General features: G+C 36.7%; 1 protein-coding gene and 1 long non-coding RNA gene across 3 annotated transcripts in view; one reads left to right on the top strand and one right to left on the bottom strand.

Annotated features, from left to right (window-relative positions):
• cdk15 (cyclin-dependent kinase 15) overlaps nucleotides 1–22499 on the top strand; it is a 30464-nt gene that overhangs the window by 5806 nt on the left and 2159 nt on the right. The window contains exons 2-11 of one of the 2 annotated variants that reach the window (XM_084426996.1): nucleotides 3254–3285; nucleotides 8998–9135; nucleotides 10349–10443; nucleotides 11424–11503; nucleotides 12622–12716; nucleotides 12806–12868; nucleotides 12953–13076; nucleotides 13153–13273; nucleotides 13371–13464; nucleotides 13540–13603. In XM_084426996.1, coding sequence (XP_084283122.1) covers nucleotides 3254–3285; nucleotides 8998–9135; nucleotides 10349–10443; nucleotides 11424–11503; nucleotides 12622–12716; nucleotides 12806–12868; nucleotides 12953–13076; nucleotides 13153–13273; nucleotides 13371–13464; nucleotides 13540–13603 — 906 coding nt within the window. Of the gene's footprint in view, nucleotides 1–3253; nucleotides 3286–5293; nucleotides 5531–8997; nucleotides 9136–10348; nucleotides 10444–11423; nucleotides 11504–12621; nucleotides 12717–12805; nucleotides 12869–12952; nucleotides 13077–13152; nucleotides 13274–13370; nucleotides 13465–13539; nucleotides 13604–22499 lie in introns of those variants that run through there. The other variant, XM_084426995.1, reaches the window with a different exon arrangement.
• LOC311301716 lies at nucleotides 18695–22399 on the bottom strand. The gene is made up of 8 exons (XR_014629493.1): nucleotides 22308–22399; nucleotides 21541–21606; nucleotides 21391–21438; nucleotides 21239–21294; nucleotides 20983–21120; nucleotides 20728–20818; nucleotides 20051–20604; nucleotides 18695–19250 (listed from the first exon to the last, which is right to left on the bottom strand). It is a non-coding gene; the product is annotated as an uncharacterized lncRNA (long non-coding RNA).

Below are 22499 nucleotides of genomic sequence, written 5' to 3'. Positions count from 1 at the left end.
ATTTCTATATGTAAAAATCACAATAACTATTTTTGGTATTAGTCTCCGCTATGGGCTTTAAATCATTCTAGCGCTAAAGAAAAGTTATCTTTAAAAACATTCTTCTGAACAGAGATGTTATTTGACATGGTAAAAGTTGTCTGACATTTTTAGGGCAGGACTGTCTTCCTGCAGTCACATTGATCCTTAAAACTTACAAAGATGGGCTTATTTTTATATTCCCTGTATCTTTTGCCTAAACGGAGTTCATTTCATTGTGACTGGCTGTCAGAACATATCTTATCACACATTACATAGCAGATGCCCTCCACCTCTTAGAGACACCTTTCAAGTGTACGTCACCGAAATGGACGTTTTAATAGCTGTGGGCTGTTTTACAGAGCACCCATCCACTGAACTGTGATCATGAGGTCTCTCTCTTCCCGCGTTTGTCCATTTCTCTCTCTCTCTCTGTTCGCTGATCTCATTTAGTATTGTATTTGCTGTTTAAATTTAAATGAAGGTGAAGGGTAAATCTCAGACCCCCTGTCCACAACCACCTGCTCCTGTTCGCCTCTCCCGGCAGGAGCTTAAACACTGAGCGTGACTCACCTTCTACCTGCTTTATCATCCCAGACACACACACACATGCACGCACACACACGCACACACACACACACACACACGCACGCACACACACACATGTTTTATGGGGACTGTCCATGGACATAATGATTTTTATACTGTACAAACTTTATATTCTATCCCCTAACCCTACCTATTCTGTATTTTTACATTTTCAAATGTAAACACACACACACACAAACAGTTATATACTGAGAATCATGAAGAATTATGAATTCTTCCACCATTGTGTATAAAATTAAAGCTGTCTCTTTTTAAAATGTGTTAAATGGAAGTAATGTATATACATGTATTCAATATAATTAAATACATAATATTATTATATTATTATATTTATACCTAATTTGTATTTCATTTATATATTTACATTATAGGACCCAGTTTATATTACAGTTTATATTGTAAGTGTATAAATTTAACTACTATGTACTAACATTTAAATTAATGATTTGATACAATACAATGTGTGCATGTTTTGTATTTACAAATATTTACATTATTACTTATTTATATATTTTTTAAACCTGCATGTAATTGCATTTGCAATTGATTACTGTAATTACATCTATGATTACACTGTGGGACCATACAAGTGGGACCATATTATATGTATTATATACTAGTGTACATATTACACACACACACACACACACATACAGTGAGGAAAATAAGTATTTGAACACCCTGCTATTTTGCAAGTTCTCCCACTTAGAAATCATGGAGGGGTCTGAAATTGTCATCGTAGGTGCATGTCCACTGTGAGAGACATAATAAAAAATAAAAAAAATCCAGAAATCACAATGTATGATTTTTTAACTATTTATTTGTATGATACAGCTGCAAATAAGTATTTGAACACCTGAGAAAATCAATGTTAATATTTGGTACAGTAGCCTTTGTTTGCAATTACAGAGGTCAAACGTTTCCTGTAGTTTTTCACCAGGTTTGCACACACTGCAGGAGGGATTTTGGCCCACTCCTCCACACAGATCTTCTCTAGATCAGTCAGGTTTCTGGGCTGTCGCTGAGAAACACGGAGTTTGAGCTCCCTCCAAAGATTATCTATTGGGTTTAGGTCTGGAGACTGGCTAGGCCATGCCAGAACCTTGATATGCTTCTTACAGAGCCACTCCTTGGTTATCCTGGCTGTGTGCTTCGGGTCATTGTCATGTTGGAAGACCCAGCCTCGACCCATCTTCAATGCTCTAACTGAGAGTTCCCCAAAATCTCGCAATACATGGCCCCGGTCATCCTCTCCTTAATACAGTGCAGTCGCCCTGTCCCATGTGCAGAAAAACACCCCCAAAGCATGATGCTACCACCCCCATGCTTCACAGTAGGGATGGTGTTCTTGGGATGGTACTCATCATTCTTCTTCCTCCAAACACGTTTAGTGGAATTATGACCAAAAAGTTCTATTTTGGTCTCATCTGACCACATGACTTTCTCCCATGACTCCTCTGGATCATCCAAATGGTCATTGGCAAACTTAAGACGGGCCTTGACATGTGCTGGTTTAAGCAGGGGAAAAGAAAAACCATGACGTCTTAGTGTATTACCAACAGTAACCTTGGAAACGGTGGTCCCAGCTCTTTTCAGGTCATTGACCAGCTCCTCCCGTGTAGTTCTGGGCTGATTTCTCACCTTTCTTAGGATCATTGAGACCCCACGAGGTGAGATCTTGCATGGAGCCCCAGTCCGAGGGAGATTGACAGTCATGTTTAGCTTCTTCCATTTTCTAATGATTGCTCCAACAGTGGACCTTTTTTCACCAAGCTGCTTGGCAATTTCCCTGTAGCCCTTTCCAGCCTTGTGGAGGTGTACAATTTTGTCTCTAGTGTCTTTGGACAGCTCTTTGGTCTTGGCCATGTTAGTAGTTGGATTCTTACTGATTGTATGGGGTGGACAGGTGTCTTTATGCAGCTAACGACCTCAAACAGGTGCATCTAATTTAGGATAATAAATGGAGTGGAGGTGGACATTTTAAAGGCAGACTAACAGGTCTTTGAGGGTCAGAATTCTAGCTGATAGACAGGTGTTCAAATACTTATTTGCAGCTGTATCATACAAATAAATAGTTAAAAAATCATATATTGTGATTTCTGGATTTTTTTTTTTTTAGATTATGTCTCTCACAGTGGACATGCACCTACAATGACAATTTCAGACCCCTCCATGATTTCCAAGTGGGAGAACTTGCAAAATAGCAGGGTGTTCAAATACTTATTTTCCTCACTGTACATACAAGTATACAGTTGTGGTCAGAATTATTGGCACCCCTGGAAAATATGATCAAAGATGGCAGTAAAAATAAATTTCATTCTTTATCCGTTTGATCTTTCATTAAAAAATGTTTTAAAAAAAATCTAACCTTTCATTGAAGTAAAAGAATTGAAAGTGTGTGGGGGGGGACTCATTATGAAATAACTGTTTTTCTCCATAAAACACACACACACACACACACACACACACACACACGCTCATCTGACAATAGTTTCAATGAAAAGCTCTTAAAATATCAAAAAGCCATTACAAACAGTCAAGCCATTTATCACACATGAAGCGTTCCACAGCCGAAACTACGTATGTGGACACTTAAAGTGTTAAAGTGCTCTTTTTTGTTTTACAGGGTTAAAGCAAAGACATCTGGGCTATGAGGAGGTAAGAACCTTCGACATGACATTACATGAGCACAAACAAACATCCCTCCACCCACAGACAGGACAGATGAAATACAGCACTACCCCCTACAGGGGGAGGAAGAGAGAGAGAGAGAGAGAGAGAGAGAGAGAGAGAGAGAGAGAGAGAGAGAGAGAGAGAGAGAGAGAGAGAGAGAGAGAGAGAGAGAGGAGAAAAGGCAAAAGAACAAGAGAGTTGAGGAAAAGAAATGCAGCACTGCCCTCTACTGGGGGAAAGATAGAGAGGCTACGTTTGGAAAGACACACTTCCATTCTTCTCTTAGTTCTGCAATATATAGTACACACAGTGATGCACATTTTCTGTATGCATGCTATCTACTATATTTGCTAAAATATTCCGTATATAGTAGAGCCTATATACTCTATCCCAACTGGTGCTTAATAACCATTTTATTTTGATCAACATGTGACAACAATGCAGCATGTTTTACATACTATTATTTACAGAATTCAGTATACAGTATATACTGCTCAGAATTCAGTACATAGTAAGCTAGTATGTTATTATAGAGAGAGAGGCAGCATAGCTGCACACAGCATACTCTTTTCTCCTGTCAGTAATTGGTGTCTCATTCCTGGCTCAACCGAGTATGTCCCATCTGGGCACAGAGTCCAGATAGCCAACGTCAATAAAGAACAGAGAAAACATCCATCATGCTCTCTCTCTCTCTCTCTCTTTCTATGATTACACTGGACAAGTAATGACCAGCCTCACCAGAGCATAGAAAATCACACACTCAAACACACATACACTGACTGCAAAAAAAATATTTGGACACTTACATATGTATGGATGTCATGTAATTAAAAAAAATATCGGATTATTTTTTGAGTAAAGGATCATGTCACGTTTATCCAATTCATTTGTCCAATGTATTTGAATTGGGAAAAAAATGACAAAAAATTATCTCAACTTTTGGGAGTAGGTAAAACTCAAAACAATATATGAGCTGAGATTTCTTTTTACAGTGAATATAATATAATCTATACACAAAATATACACACAAAAATTGGACACTTACATATGTATGAATGTCATGTAATTTAATAAAATGTCTAATTAAAAAAAAACAATTAATGAAGGATCTTGTGACACTGAAGACTGGGGTAATGGCTGCTGAAAATTCATCTTTATGCAATATTACTATTTTTAATGTATTATTGATAAAATACATGCAGCATTGCTGAGCATAAGAGACTTCTTTCAAAAACATTAAAAAATCTTACCAAACGTAAACTTTTGAAGGGTAGTATATAAGATATATATAAGATAATAATATAACATTGTAAAAAAAAAAAAAAAATATATATATATATATATTTTTTTTTTTTTTCTTTTAATAAGCTAAACTTAATTTACTGTGTTTATCCAATTCATTTGTCCAACGTATTTGAATTGACAAAATAAAAAAAGTTGTTTAATCTTTTGGGAGTAGGTAAAACAAAACAAAAAAAGTTTTTTTTTTTCTACAGTGAATATAAAATATAATATAATATAATATAATTTGAATGTGGGTGAAACATTTTAGCCACAGTTAGAAAATCCCCTCTTAGAGAGCGATGAACCACAGCGTGTGGACGGAGTAACGAGATCCAGCTGACTTCCATCACGACCAACACTGCAGTTCATCTTAGTCTGATGAGAAACGTCTTTAGAAAGTCTGAAAACCAATGTATAGATGTGACTGTATGGTATGGGTTCTTTCTCACACTTACATTCTTTTATTCTCTTATTTCTCTCTCACAATCACCATTTCTCACTGTCCGTCCCATCATGCTTTTCTCTCCTGCGGTTGAATGGATGCATTTGTTCCCCCTTAGCAAGTATAACATGGCTGTTTGTGTTTGGCTTTCATGGATGGGAGATGGAGTCATAAGACCAGGCCTGCAGACACGCACACGCACACACACACACACACACACACACTTTCCCATGCAAGTCATATGAGTTTTAGGGCTTAATCAGAGATAGAGAGAGAGTAAGTGAGAGCGGAGAAGAATTGGAGATGGAGGATTTCCTGTGGAGAATGCGGGTCTGGGCGTCCGTGTGCTTGAGGAAATGTTGTTGGTGTTGTGGAGATAAAACAGTCAGAAGGGAAGAAAAAGAGGAAATGTTTGAGATGAGAGTAGAAGAGATAAAAGAAACAATGAAAACGGAAGAAAAACCATCAAAAACTTGGAGTGTGTCCTCCCTCCCAGTCGCTGAGGTCAGATGGGTTTGTGTGTGTGTTTGTGTGTGTGAGAGAGAGAGAGACAGAGAGACAGAGAGTGTGTAACATCAAACAGGGATAAATGATAATGTCTTGTCCTTTGAATTACAATAACATTGACATTTGCAACATCATAGAAGAATGTCTCATAAAAATGTCACTAACTTTGTAATGTCATTGAAAAATAGGTCTGATTATGTTGAAAACTGTATCATAAGTGTCTCTAATTTACTGTAATATCAAACGGTTAAACTATTTTACTGTTTCCGATTTTTGACATTTTAAATTGTTCTTTTGCCGTTTCCAAGCAAATATTGAGAGTCAAAAGTAATGTATTTGCTTGAAGAGGAGTCTTAAGATATAATGTACTGCCATTTAGTTCCAAATTACCTGAAGATATTATTGTCTGGTTACAGCACATTCTGTACAGCTAAACCTGAAGTCCACTCTGAGATTGTCAGTTGTCCCTGTGTGCAATGAAATCACTCAGATTAACCGAATTTAGGCAAAGAGGCAGAAATAGGGAACATAAGCACTAAAAGAAACTTCTATGTCAGGACAATCTGACATCATCTGCTGTACAACTAGTTCCAAGTCGTCTTCGTTGTCGCTGGTTCAGCACAGTTCCAAGTCATCTTCATCATCGCTGGTTAACTCCAGTTCCAAGTCGTCTTTATCATCGCTGGATAAGTCCAGTTCCAAGTCGTCTTCATCATCGCTGGATAATTCCAGTTCCAAGTCGTCTTCATCATAGCTGGATAACTCCAGTTCCAAGTCCTCTTTGTCATCGCTGGATAAGTCCAGTTCCAAGTCATCTTCATCATCGCTGGATAACTCCAGTTCCAAGTCGTCTTCATCATCGCTGGATAACTCCAGTTCCAAGTCGTCTTCATCATCGCTGGATAACTCCAGTTCCAAGTCATATTCGTCATAGCTGGATAAGTCCAGTTCCAAGTCATCTTCATCATCGCTGGATAACTCCAGTTCCAAGTCGTCTTCGTTGTCGTTGGTTCAGCCCAGTTTCAAGTCCTCTTTGTCATCGCTGGATAAGTCCAGTTCCAAGTCATCTTCATCATCGCTGGATAACTCCAGTTCCAAGTCGTCTTCATCATCGCTGGATAAGTCCAGTTCCAAGTCATCTTCATCATCGCTGGATAACTCCAGTTCCAAGTCGTCTTCATCATCGCTGGATAACTCCAGTTCCAAGTCGTCTTCATCATCGCTGGATAACTCCAGTTCCAAGTCGTCTTCATCATCGCTGGATAACTCCAGTTCCAAGTCCTCTTTGTCATCGCTGGATAACTCCAGTTCCAAGTCGTCTTCATTGTCGCTGGTTCAGCCCAGTTTCAAGTCCTCTTTGTCATCGCTGGATAAGTCCAGTTACAAGTCATCTTCATCATTGCTGGATAACTCCAGTTCCAAGTCATATTCGTCATAGCTGGATAACTCCAGTTCCAAGTCGTCTTCGTTGTCGTTGGTTCAGCCCAGTTTCAAGTCCTCTTTGTCATCGCTGGATAAGTCCAGTTCCAAGTCATCTTCATCATCGCTGGATAACTCCAGTTCCAAGTCGTCTTCATCATCGCTGGATAACTCCAGTTCCAAGTCGTCTTCATCATCGCTGGATAACTCCAGTTCCAAGTCGTCTTCGTTGTCGTTGGTTCAGCCCAGTTTCAAGTCCTCTTTGTCATCGCTGGATAAGTCCAGTTCCAAGTCATCTTCATCATCGCTGGATAACTCCAGTTCCAAGTCGTCTTCATCATCGCTGGATAAGTCCAGTTCCAAGTCATCTTCATCATCGCTGGATAACTCCAGTTCCAAGTCGTCTTCATCATCGCTGGATAACTCCAGTTCCAAGTCCTCTTTGTCATCGCTGGATAACTCCAGTTCCAAGTCGTCTTCATTGTCGCTGGTTCAGCCCAGTTTCAAGTCCTCTTTGTCATCGCTGGATAAGTCCAGTTACAAGTCATCTTCATCATTGCTGGATAACTCCAGTTCCAAGTCATATTCGTCATAGCTGGATAACTCCAGTTCCAAGTCGTCTTCGTTGTCGTTGGTTCAGCCCAGTTTCAAGTCCTCTTTGTCATCGCTGGATAAGTCCAGTTCCAAGTCGTCTTCATTGTCACTGGTTCAGCCCAGTTCCAAGTCCTCTTTGTCATCGCTGGATAAGTCCAGTTCCAAGTCATCTTCATCATCGCTGGATAACTCCAGTTTCAAGTCCTCTTTGTCATCGCTGGATAAGTCCAGTTCCAAGTCATCTTCATCATCGCTGGATAACTCCAGTTCCAAGTCATCTTCATCATCGCTGGATAACTCCAGTTCCAAGTCATCTTCATCATCGCTGGATAACTCCAGTTTCAAGTCCTCTTTGTCATCGCTGGATAAGTCCAGTTCCAAGTCATATTCATCATCGCTGGATAACTCCAGTTCCAAGTCGTCTTCGTTGTCGCTGGTTCAGCCCAGTTCCAAGTCCTCTTTGTCATCGCTGGATAAGTCCAGTTCCAAGTCATCTTCATCATCGCTGGATAACTCCAGTTCCAAGTCGTCTTCGTTGTCGCTGGTTCAGCCCAGTTTCAAGTTCTCTTTGTCATCGCTGGATAAGTCCAGTTCCAAGTCATCTTCATCATCGCTGGATAACTCCAGTTCCAAGTCGTCTTCGTCGTCGCTGGTTCAGCCCAGTTTCAAGTCATATTCGTCATCGCTGGATAAGTCCAGTTCCAAGTCATATTCGTCATTGCTGGATAACTCCAGTCATTAACTCCAGTCTCCATAACTCCTTCATCGCCACTGGCTCTGCCCAGCCCTCCGAACCATCGGCTCCACCATGCCTCAATGCTCCCTCAGGCTTCGCTGGGCTCCCTGGTCCCTATGGCTCCACCTTGGTCCATCATCACTCTGGCTTTGCCAGGCTCCTCCATTGTCCTCACTCTCGTCATCTCCGGCCCGGTCTGCCAAGCACACGTCTCCACCTTGGTCACACCCACCTGCAGCTTCTCTTCCTCTGGCTCCTCCCATCTTTGCTCTGGCTCCTCCCACCTTCTTCTCCTCCCTGGTCATCTCCTGGAGTCTCCCTCTGCCCACTCCTCGTCCTCCTCCAGATCCCCTCCCTTCTTCCTCTGCTAGAGACACGCTTTCCACTTGTCCTGTTTCTTCTGTTCAGTGTTTGCATTAAAATTATGATAGTTGGTTGTGTTCTTTGTGGTCAAAAATGTGGAATAATTAAGATTTTTTTATGTTTTTGAAAGAAGTATTTTATATTTACCAATGCTACATTTATTTGATGAAAAATATTAGCCTATTAGCCTACAATTTAAAACGTAGACCTGAATATGAGGACACGCTTCACACACAGACAGATATGGATACAGTAAGATGGCTGTATCAGCAAAACAAGGTGTTATAACATCTCACACTGTATCTAATATAGATCAAACTGTCTCTCTCTCTGTCTTTGTCTCCTATTTCAGCTGGGTGAGCTGGACGGGGTGGAGAAACCACAGCCGCACTGGTTTCACACGCTGCAGGTGCGACGGCTCAGAGTTCAGAGGGGCCGCAGTAACAGCGATCCCATGGGAGGAAAGAGCTTCCAGCAAGAGTTCCAGTGGGTGAGGGACATACTAATACAACTCAGACATACAACATGTGATTTAAGCATGTCCACATACACAGCCATGCACAGTGTTGAGAAATGTTATCAGTAACACATTACAATATTGCGTTACATATTACAAACTGTAATGTCACATTGAGAGTAATGTTAACCCTATAAAGGCAGGTGCATAATATTAGATACATTCATTTATAAGACCTCTGAATTATCATAATTATTACTGAATTATAAATCTGTACTACATGCCTTCTGTCATTTGATTGATGGTTTATACTTTTTTAGCAAATAAAATGCCTTATAGTGTAATTGTAAAAACGTCCCCCTTCAGGTCATATCACACGTCTGTTTGCTCTGAAATCTTTAATGATGTTTATGAAGTAAACATTAGAATAATTTTATATTGTTACTAAAATTTCAAGAAGAACATTTACTGGGCTGAAGCAACTTAGATTTAATCGAGTATCCCTATACTTAAATTATGTTATAAAGTGATTATTAAATATGATGCATCAGTCTTTTGAGGAACGTGTCAATCATCATTGTACTGCATTGTTTAATATGTTTTGCGCCCCACAGTCAAAACTACAAAGCTTTGATCATAAAACTAAGAATTTAAATATATTATATTGGGAGATATAGATTGACAACTGATATTTATATGCATTTTATGTAAGTAGTCTCATAATTTCATCTTACTTTTTGGCAATATAAATAACAACATCTGCAGCAAATTGCACTATTTAGTTTTTTCTCCTTGAGTATGAGCTCCATATTCTCACAATGTCATACTTAATGAGCCATAAAAGCCTGATGAAACACATAGGGTTAATTCAGGATAACTGGGACATGTTTCCCATTCATCTCCATGGCAAAACACTTTTTTTTACTTTTATATTTTGTCTAAAGGTACAACAAACTGATTAAAAAAAGTATTATGAAATAATATAATAATAAAACTATTATTTTATATTATTATATATTTTACATAGACATTTTTTTTACTTTGGAAGTGCTATTTTTATAGTTTGCATAGAATGACATATGCTAACATGAAATTTTTAACAAATTTATTGTTTAGTTGTTTTTAGCTCCACATTTAAACTAAAGAGGGTCTAATAGCTACCTGGAAAAGCTATCAGTTAACTTGCTCATTCATTTCAATGATTGTTGCTTGGTGAAATAACAGTGTGTGTGTGTTTTATTCACAGAAAACTGGCCTGCAGTTTGGGAATGCAACATCTTATCTTAATCTTGAAAAACTTGGAGAGGGCACATATGCCACAGTTTACAAAGGAATTAGCAGGTTAGTCGTCATATGTAATCACTCACACAGACACACAAATCACTAGTGTAATTGATAGAGCTCAGTTAGATGTTGCCTGTAGGACATTTATTCACTGAGGCGAGATTAATGTTTTACCTTTATGGCAGCATTTAGTTGGCAAGCACATTATTCAGATACACCACCCTGTGGCTTTGTTCCTTTGTATAATAGACAGCAAATTATTCTTTTCACTGCCTCCCTGTAGGCATTCCTTGAGTTCTTCTATAACAGCTTGTTTTACATGGATTCATTTTATAAGGTCATCCTGCAACATATGGATACCCGCCTGAGGCCTCAACTGATAGGCAGTTTGATGTTGTTGTACAACAACAAATGCTTTTTAATGAGAAACAGCTCCCATTCATCTCTGTGCAGCTGTTTTAGGATAGAAAGCTTTACATTTAGCAACATTTTTGCCTGTTTATGTGGTTAAAGGAACAATGTTACCTCAGTTACAGTGCAGATTAAACCTCCCAGTCAGTGAAATGCTTTTTTCATGAATTGTACAATAAACAATATCGTTCCAAACCTATAAGACTTCTTCAAAACACAAATTCTTCGAAAATTCAAGATTTCTGTCCCTCCATTGAAATTTATTAGGCTTTATATTGATAGCCAATAGGCTTTGATTTACCTCACAGCCATGAACCATGATTTGCTGATTACTATAGTCATAGGCAGCTGTTATTAGACCAATGGCACATTCTCTTCACATTTAATCAGACAAAAAATAGAAGATAAATGTGTGTTTTCTACTTACATTTGTCATATTTAATTTAAGAGTATACTAGCTAATAAATAACTTCACGGCTAATGGACATCTGAAACTCCAATTCAGATTTCATAAGGTCAGAAAAAGAAAGAGCTTGTGATGGTGTTTATTCTACTTTCTTAGGTAAACTTTTACCAGCAGATGCATGTTTGTGGATTATGCTGAGGTTTTTCTGTGTTTCTGGCAGGATAAATGGTCATCTTGTGGCTTTAAAGGTGATTCACATGAAAACTGAAGAAGGAATTCCATTCACGGCTATTAGAGAAGGTACTGCAAGTGCATAACACACAAACATACACACACACAGCCAAGAAACAAAAGTGCTTATGCACACGTAGGGCAGTGGGGTCAAATGTGCCAGTGTGTGTATAAATTGTGTTGTCCATGTAATTACGAATAATAATAAAAAAAATATAGGGTATATATGAAGAGTTCAGACACAAGTGCCATCTGAACTTTTCTTCTAAAATGATCATTTTTATCAAGCTCGTATATTTAAGTTCAGTAATTTCACTTAAATGGCAATGAAAATTACCTATTAATATTTAAGTGAAATTACTGAACTTAAATATACAAGCTTGATAAAAATGATCATTCTAGAAGAAAAGTTCAGATGGCACTTAGAGGCTTTTGCATCTGAACTCTTCATATATATGGGAAGCATAGATGACTGAAATATGATGGAATAGTGCATTAATAAACTGTTTTTATAGAAATAACATATTTATGTTCATATTTTTCTTTTTTAGATGTTATATTTCTATGTTTTGACAATTCAAAAGTTTGAGGTCACTAAGTTTTTTTAAAACAAAATTAATACTTTTATTCAGCAAGGACACATAAAATTAATCAAAAATAACAGTAGAGACATTTATAATTCAAATAAAGATTTATAATAATAGATTTCTGTTTTAAACAAATGCTGTTCTTTTGGAACCTGAAAAAAAAACATGTATTCCAAGCAGTACAACTATTTTCAATATTGATAATAATAAGAAATGTGTCTTAAACAGCAAATCAGCATATTAGAATGATTTCTGAAGGATCATGTGATGCTGAAGACTGGAGTAATGGCAGCTAAAAATTCACAGGAATAAATTACATAAATTAATATTACTACATATATAATGAATGATATATCGAGATAGAACATTTTTCTTTTAAATTGTAATAATATTTCACAATATTACTGTTTTTACTGTATTGTTGACCAAATAAATGCATAAGAAACTTCTATCCAAAACATTAAAATATCTCACCGACCCCCCTTGCCTAGAGGGATACCTGAGTGAAAAGTGGCTCATCTCACCCCAGTCTCCTCTAAAAATGTGATTGTACTGCACTTGTTGATGCCGTATGCCCATGTTATTTGTGATTATTCCCAGCCTCCTTGTTAAAAGGCCTCAAACACGCCAACATAGTCTTGCTCCACGACATCATTCACACGCGAGAGTCTCTCACCTTTGTCTTTGAGTACATGGTGAGTCTAAGACGTTAGCAGTCGCCTTCCAAGATTATTTTGTTTTTGGTTTATTTTTGTCCTCACATCTTTCTCTTTCACTCCTTCAGCAAACAGATTTGGCTCAATATATGATTCAGCATCCTGGCGGACTTCACTCATACAACATCCGGGTAAACAAACCCGTAAACGCACACAAACACAACGGGGGCAGAAATAATGAGCTGTCTTTCACACACTCTTGTCTGTTTGTTCAGCTCTTCATGTTTCAGTTGCTGCGAGGATTGTCTTACATTCACAGCAGAAGAATCCTGCATCGAGACCTCAAACCTCAGAATTTGCTCATCAGCTATCTGGGAGAACTCAAATTAGCCGATTTTGGTAGGTTTCATTTAAACTGCACGCATGCAAACACTCACACGCTAACTAATCGTGTATTCTAAACTTGTTGCTTCAGGTCTGGCCCGATCTAAGTCCATACCGTGCCAAACGTACTCTGCCGAGGTCGTGACTTTATGGTACCGCCCGCCAGATGTTCTCATGGGCTCCACTGATTACTCCACAGCCCTGGACATCTGGTGAGTCCCTGCAAACACACAAACACTCATTCCTCTTAGAAAGGTTCATAATTAGTGAGAGCAACAGTAATGTCCGACTCAAAACGTGTGTCTTTAGGGGAGCCGGCTGCATTTTTATTGAGATGCTACAGGGGTCACCAGCGTTTCCTGGAGTTGCTGATGTCTTTGAGCAGCTGCTGAAGATTTGGACAGTGAGTCTGTACTATAATTGTGTGAAATTTCTCTTCTATCCATTTATTCATCCTCTCCTCTTCTTTCCTTCCGAGGTCCTCGGGGTCCCGACCGAGGAGAGCTGGCCAGGTGTCGGTGATCTGCCGAACTACAAACCAGGTGTGTGCAAAATCCTTCTTTCATCTGTCTCCGTACTGTAATCTCACAGATGTGTCTGCTATGAGAGGTGATTTCCTGTCTCAACAGATTTGTCTCATTCATTAAATGCTTATGTCAGGGTATGTTAGTTACATAAAAATGTATTTCATATGGTAACATCTAAATGAACTGGTTTTATTTAAGTCAAAGAAATGTTTAAATATTGAATAAGCTCGATTATATTATGTTACAGCAATGAAAGTAATTTTTAGACTTTTTAGATCAGGGATAGTTCAACTTCTGTCATCATTTACTCACCCTCATGTCATTCAAACCTGTACAGCTTCTATCTGTTATGGAACACAAAATAATTGTTCAAATTAAGTTGATATTCTCTGATGATCTTCCCCTGAATCATAGCTCTCAAATCTCATTCAGACATGATGATGCATATATTCAGGCTTTTTAAATGCAGGTGCATCACTCTAGTTTTGATGTCGGTAGAGTCAAAGGCATTGATTCTTGCATGTCTCATCTCATGGCCTCTTAAAGTGTGAAATTTAACCTACTAATCATGTGGGCTACTTTTATGGTTCATTTTACATCAGTGGTTCTCAACTTTTGACAATCATTGTCCACAACAGTATTAAAAGGCCCCATGACTTTTCCAGTTGATTGTGATTTACTGGATTAGGATTAATAAGTAGTTAATTAATAAGTAGTTTTTTTTTTACTTAAAACTGATAAAACCTGATAAAATATAGTTTAGACAGAGCTTGGCATAACTAGAAAAATGTAAATTCATTATAAAATTTGTATTAATTTGCAGGCTTAGAAATTACACTTAAAAAATTACATTTAACACACATATATATATATATATATATATATATATATATATATATATATATATATATATATATATATATTATAAAAAAAAATTTTATTATTATTTATGTGTGTAATCTTTAGCTGATCACAAGATGAATATCCATCTTCCATATTGAAAATTGCAATGTTGCAAAATTGCAACTCACTTGTAGCATTTAAAAATTATTGGTTTTACTTTTTAGTGTTTTGTTTTAATATATTCTGACAGATCTTGACCATTTATAATTAGCTGTAACATATAAAATACAATAATACGCTATGCATTATTTTTAACGTAAAAGTGGGTTCGGCAAGCGCTTCCAGTTATTTTAGCTGTGTAATTAATGTCTGTTATGCAAACTGGTATATATTATTCTACAGTTTTCATTTATTGTAATAATAAACAAATGGTTGTAGCGCAAAATAGTTTAATTTGTTACTGGACTTTTAAATTGTTCTAGTTATTGACCTTACAGCAGCTAGTAAATCTAAAGTCAGGCACATTCACAGGAGAATTACTTACTTTTGCATTGTAAAAAATAAGGTTGATATGCAAATTTGTACTTTTGTGCACCACAGAAGTTTTGAATTTTTCTGCTTTTGTGTTCCATGGAAGAAATTTAGTCATATAAATGATGTCAGATTTTTTAGTGAACTTTTCCTGCACATCCTCGCTTTTTACAGATTTGATTTCTTTATTTTTGAACATCAAGTAAATACAAATGTACCTATTAATTTAGAATTAGAACTACACATAGACACCGTCATCTATTTGCACTGTGTGCGTGTTCTTATATGGTTTAGAGGTCATAAATGTGAATATGGTTTATAATAATAATATAAACATGGTTTATGAGGACACTTCCTCTTTCCCCAAAAAACAAATGGCTTAAAAAACATAATAAACCGTGTTTTTGGTCCCCATGAGGAAATCAGCTTATAAATCATACTAAATTATGTTTTTTTGAAAATGTAAAAATGAAGTTTTCTGTGAGGGTTGTGTTTAGGGGTAGGGTTAGTTTTTAAGGGCATAGAATATACAGTTTGTACAGTATAAAAATCGTTATGTCTATAGAAATTCCCAGGAAACCCAACGTGTGTGTGTGTGTGTGTGTGTGTGTGTGTGTGTGTACTTAGCTATGTGTGGGTGTAAACTTGTTGCCAAAGGTCTGTCATTTTAATAACATGCAGTCATACAAACAGAAATTCGCTAGAGCAAATTCACAAAGGCGTGCTGAAGCTGTGTTTCCAACATAAATCATTTTGTGTGTATAGGGGTTCTGTTAGTGGTTTTGTTGGCCATGAGTTGACTTGACACCTTCGAGTCAGACACAAACACACACCTTCACACACTCATGCAGGAAAGGGATTGATGTCTTTCCACTGCAGTCCTGGAAATTAAGTCCAAACTCATTACACAGGTGCACAACTGAGCAATGTGAGGTGGCTTTGGGAAATATGCCTCATTTAGAGTGTGTGGGTACTGATGGAGATGATGTGTGTGGTAGGTAAACTGCTGGCAGGACTTCCCTGCTGTGTTTCTCCATGAATATGGGTTTACCCAAGCCCCAGGCTGCTCTGTATGTGTGTGTGTGCCATGTGTTGGAGAGAAGCTACATGAACCCGCTGTGGTCTCTCAGGTATATCCAGGTGTGCTGAAGCAAAGTGTGGCTTCAGGTTTCAGCCAAGAATGACCGGGTGGCCCGAGACCACAGCCACCGACAGAGGGACACTCATAATGAAGGCTCCTCAAAGTTCTTTAAAGTTTCCTTGAATGTTAAAGTTCTTAAATTAATAGTTTACCCAAAAATGGTATTTTAAAAAGCAGTGTTATTTTAGTATTACTTATATACTCTTATATAGTTGTGTGCAAAATGATGAAAATCTTATTTCACGATACAAGACATTTTATTTCATGACAACTCTCGGAATAGTTTTAGCATGTTATTAAATATGGCAATGTTAGTGTATTTGGTGGACTATCTGCCATGTTTGCTGCTGCTGATTATTGCTGCTGCAGAGCAAGTATTGACTGTGAGTATGTGAGCATGTAAGATATGCTGCTGCTGCATAAATGGACATATATAAATCCTGTAGCAGATCTAGGCAGGTGGAGCTGGGGGAGGTGGACGGTTTCAGAGGAAATCTGATAGCATGCTGCAGGACAATTTTACAGCAAACATTGAACCAATCTATTTAAATGTTCAGCAAACAATCTCATTGGCTGCAGGATCAGCAGAGGCCAATCAGCTTGTGCTATGTGGTAATGATGTGATTGCCTGCATTTGCTATCAGCCTGCGCCCTCTAAAGTTTCATGACTGAACTAGATATTTATCACAATATAGTTATTTTTATTTTATTTTTGTTATTAATAAACAGAACAAAGATGCAAATTAGTACTTAAGGTATGTTAGTCAGCATCAGTACTGCATAGAATTTTTTAAGAATGTGCTTGATAAATCTTTTTAACGTCAAACCGCGCTTTATTTTCTCATTCATGCATTTTTCTTTATTGCTCTAAGGTGTCAAAGACTTTAAGTAGTTCTGTTCTGCGCAGCTATATCTGCATACTGTGATATACACAATATAGCAAAATATCTATTGATAGACACTTTATATCTTCACCATGATGTTTATCATCATACCGCTTAGCTCCACTATTATACTATTTAATATTTTGAATTAGCTTTCTTTTTATACTTTTTCATTTTAAGTTTTTAGCAACTTAGATATGTGCACTTTATTAGTTGCTAATAGCATTGCTTCATTTTTATTTCAGTTTTAGTAACTTTAGTACTTCAACTTTTTTATTTTATTTATATAATTTTAGTTCAGTTAGTTGCCAAGACAACATTTAGTTTTCATTTAATATTTATATTTTATATTATTTGACCTTTATTTCAATTAATGAACGTATACTATTTTTAATAGTTTTAGTTAATAATGACAAAATTGCACAAAAGGAGAAATTCAGCAGAATGTTCATGTTGCTCTTTTCCATGTAACAAAAGCATACAGTGGTCATGGCTTGTCATCTCCAAAGAAAAATGACAAAAAGCTAAATAAAAGTGGCCTTCACAGCTCTTACGATACTGAAGTCTAGTTTACTGGTGTTATGAATGAACATTGGTAAACTGAAATGTTTTATCTATACGGGTTAATTAACACGAGATTAATCAGGAGTGAACTTGAACTAAGTTACATGTTAGTTAAAATGTGTCACATTGCAAATAAGCCTGTTCTAAAACAACACATTAAAACACAGACAATGAATAACAAAATTGCAATATATATGTATGTTGCAATATATTGCAATAATGTTAAGTTATTTCAGGAGCTCAGGTTTTTACAGCAAAGACAGTTTCCTGTGTTATTAAAAACTGTGTAAAAAAACAAAGACATAGCATTTCTTTAATAACTTCATAACTTAGCATTTGCCAAGAGTAAATCGAGACATGTTGTGCAAAGGTCTGATATTAGCAATTGCCATTGGTTCTGGTGCAGCTCATAAACATAAACAGCTGAATATAGAGAAGCCCAAATGAGACTTAAAGAGTTACACTATATTTTATGGTACTTTAAATGAACGTGTAATGAATTATCGTAAAATAAAGAAATGCAGAGCAGGAACTTGATTCTGTCCATCATTGTATTTTGAGATGTGGACTTTTAATTCAAAGTCAATTGTGAAGGGGCGGGGTTTAAGAGAACTGCTGTAAATGATTGGAGAAGTCTGACATTTGTCACCAGACAGAAGTCTGTCATTTGACCAGAAGGTCGAGTTATGACATTTTGATTTAACATTACAAGCTAAAAAAAAAACAAAAAAACATTTAAATACATGGATAACTTATTCACCTTAAGATCTATAACATGCATTTACAAAATGGATATTGAATTTTCATCTCTTTCTGGCTTAAATAATGATCCTTCTTGGAGCTTGGCACACTCAAAAAAATATTTAACCCCAAAATTTAAAACTTATGTATTTCAATTACATGTCAATTTTCCATCCAATTTAATCACATAAATCCAACGTAAAAGTTACAATTTTATTTAAGCTTCAACATCATGTTCAGTTGACGTGAATGAATTAAATAATTGTTATGTAAAATGATGAACTGTGATTTAAGATTGTGTATTAAATACACTTTACTCATTTTAAATAAATTGTTGTTACTTGCTTTATATAACTATCTTACATTTCCTTAATTCTACTGAAAAACGGTCAAAAACATGTTCAGTTTTAAAAGATTTATTGTGTGCAATTGCTCCCTATGTCAAAAGAAACATCCAGTCTGACAAAAGAAACAATAAAATTCAAGCAAGACATAATACAGCACTTTACAAATTAATGCAACAGTTTTATGTATCCTTCCAAACTGTACTTTCTATGGTTATTACTCATGTTACACTTTTTAGTTTTAAACCAAGTAACAGGGATCCAAATTTCAATATCAGACATTCTTTTTTAACATTTTCAAGGTAAACATTTTGATATCACTGCATAGTACAGTAATTAGTTTGTGCTTTCTTCTGATCATGATTTAAAAACACTAAATATTTGTAGAACAAATAAACAATCAGGACACTTGGATAAAAAATAATAATAAATGTAAACATGAATGTAATTGGTACCCATCTTCCTAAAACATTCTTTTACATTTAACATGTTTCACATTTCAACATTTAGGCAAGAATTAAGTGTCCTACTCACTGCCTGATCAAGCTATCCGTGGAGTATGCTTGCATAGCTAAAGAAGATCTCCACCAAGAATGTCCAATCTTAAAGAAGAACTCCGGTCAATTTTAACATTGAGCTGATTTTTTTGTACATTTGGAGTGCTGTCAATACAGAGAACAACGACAAAAATCGGTGTTGCCTACACCGTGTTATCCTCTTTTTAAAATTTGCACCCTATTGACTTCAATGGGGCAAGTTTTAAACCTGCTTTTAGCCTCTTAACATCCTTGATGTGTCATTACAAGTGCACAGGTCATGTGAGTGATTCCTTCGGAGTGAACACGGGTGAATCTGACTGCAGTAGATGTGAAAGATATGAATAAAAATGATGTTTATTCAACCAGCGCTCATACCTGTATTTACATCCTGTTTTCGGTCGAAGTCCATAGTAATCGATTGTCGAGTTTACGCGCGTGATCATAGGTACTAAACCAATGCGCGTGAACTCGACAATCGATTACTATGGACTTCGACCGAAAACAGGATGTAAATACAGGTATGAGCGCTGGTTGAATAAACATCATTTTTATTCATATCTTTCACATCTACTGCAGTCAGATTCACCCGCGTTCACTCCGAAGGAATCACTCACATGACCTGTGCACTTGTAATGACACATCAAGGATGTTAAGAGGCTAAAAGCAGGTTTAAGACTTGTCCCATTGAAGTCAACAGGGTGCAAATTTTAAAAAGAGGAAAACACGGTGTAGGCAACACCGATTTTTGTCGTTGTTCTCTGTATTGACAGCACTCCAAATGTACAAAAAAAAAAAATCAGCTCAATGTTAAAATTGACCGGAGTTCTTCTTTAAGTTTTGGTGCTGGATTAAGTATCATTCCACTGTTGCTGAACTCTGTGTAAGCTCTCTGAAGCTGAATTTCAGCAGAACACAGGAACAAAAAACCCTGAAGCCAAGAACTGTTCTTGACTATAACAGTCTCGGCTCTGCTGCAAAACAAGTCATCAGATAAGTTCCTGGACTGAGTCAATAGCACAAATGGTGCATTAGGTGCAGTTTCTTGCATGCTGGAGTTAGTGTCATCAGTCCGTCGAAAAATTCCTTTCAGGACATCCCTGTCTTAAAAGGTTACGTTTTTAAAGTTCTTAATCTCCCTTGAGTTGTTGGAAACATCTAGGCAAGAAGTGAATGTCATCAGTACCTTTTGAAAGAATTCAAACGTGAATTTGAGACTCTGAGGGTAGCTTAAGCTGAGAGCGTAGATCAGTCCGAACAGCATTACCAATCCAAAGGAAACACTCTTTTAGTTCTGTAGTCGCTGCAGACCCTATATCACTACTCCAACATCCTCTGGCTTGTCCTCAGCACCAGCACCTTCTTTACGGATCACAAAAAGCCCCAGAGTGGTCTCAGAAATTCCTCTCTCAGCTTCTTCAGGATTGCAGTCCTAAGCCAAAACAAAAGACAAACAATCAAATAATAATTAACACCTTGTTTAGTTTCACTGAAATATTGGTAACGTACAGGCTGGCAATAGGATTAGGTCATTACAAAAAGTACATATACAAACCTCAATTTCTTTGACGAGTGTTGTAATGTCCTCATTGAAGTACACACAGACTTTTTATGACACAGTCTCGTTTGATGTGCATGTCATCACACTGAAAATTATGACAATATAAAAAACACTTATTATAGTATATTTTTATATATATATATATATATATATATATATATATATATATATATATTTTTTTTTTTTATATATATATATATATATATATATATATATATATATGTATGTATAAGTTGACTTGAAACGCACCTTGTCTGTAATTGCCATAATGCATGATATCTTCTGTCCAGAAGCACCACCTTTGCTGCTGCAAAGCTTGTGTAGATTAACAGTGTATCTGTCCAGCTGCGCCAAGAACTTTGACAGAAGTGGCACACTTTATGAATTCTGTAAAAAAAAAAAGAAAAAAAGGGGGAATAAAAGATGGCCATGAAATACAGGCCTACTGTGGAGGAATTCATTGTAATTTACAATTTATTGCTGTGTAAATATCAATAACACTTACTTCATTTACTGTGAACAGTGCAGACCACCTGGTAGGTAAATCAGACACCAATTGTCCTAAAAGTGCAAGGACAATTACTGTATACACAACGATGCCTGAAACTCAGCCCAAAATATCCATGTTTAAGCTTAGAATGTTTCAATAACTCATACCTACTGGATAATTCACACTTTGCATTGCCACATTCCCAAAACTCACATCTGAAAAAGAGAGAGAAAACAACAGACATCACACCTTTGTAAAGAAATTAAATAGGTCAAGTTTAATTTTATTACAAAGCAAAAAAATACACATAGGCCTACCATAATTGAGTGATTGTGCCAAACCGGAGCCCGAAATGTTGGAATATTGTCACATCGATGAGAACTCTAAAATAGCAAAGACAAATGGTTTTATTTGTTTGTAATGAAATTACAACTCAGCATGAAAAAAAGGAAAGCATGATCATCCTATAAACCTTTGCATAAAGATAACTTTCATAAACGGTAACGTTAGATTAAGTATGTTTGTGCAACGTTTTGGCATAACTTATTCAAATGATTTTTCACGCAAAGTAAAATGTAGGCCTAACTCACGTCGAGATGAGTTAAAAATGATTAAAAATGACGCACATACATACACGTTAGTCAGTCGACCGTAGACCGTAGGCTTTATGATCAAAGTTACAAATATTTTTAAGATATTTGTTTTAATGAAAAATCCTATACAATTGTATAAACCTTCATATAACGTAGCTGCTACGTTAGGCCTACGTTCGATTGACTGTGTTAGTGCAATGTTTTGGCATAATACAAAGTAAAATGCAAGTCAAAAATCATACGAGTAATCTGCCTAAATGCAAAAATGATGCACATAAGTTAGTCAGTCGACAATAAATCTTTAAAAAGATCAATTAACATTACTCTTTAACGTTATAGGTTAACTGGGAAGGCCGAAAAAGTTCATTCGTCTGAAGTGCAGTCTGCAGTCACGGCGAAACTAAGTTTAATTAATTAAATCAGATCGATTACATTTATTAAAAAAATAATAGATGAAGTCGAAATCATTTAAAATATAGAAAATATCTTACCTTGTCGAATATTTCACATAATCGCTGACGCTGAGTCTTGTATAGCACCTCCAACGACTGTTGCCGCCTGGGCGCCTGCGCCTTCAGAGTGTGTGTTTTTTTTTTTTTTTTTTACTCTAGTGCGCATGCGCCACATCTGCATTTGCCCCTTATGGCAACAAATCAAGTATAGTTTATGTAATTTGATCAGTT

Source organism: Rutilus rutilus (genome assembly GCF_951802725.1).
Source record: "Rutilus rutilus genome assembly, chromosome: 12".
NCBI classification, from domain to species: Eukaryota; Metazoa; Chordata; class Actinopteri; order Cypriniformes; family Leuciscidae; genus Rutilus; species Rutilus rutilus.
This window is presented reverse-complemented; position numbering and strand designations above follow the sequence as displayed.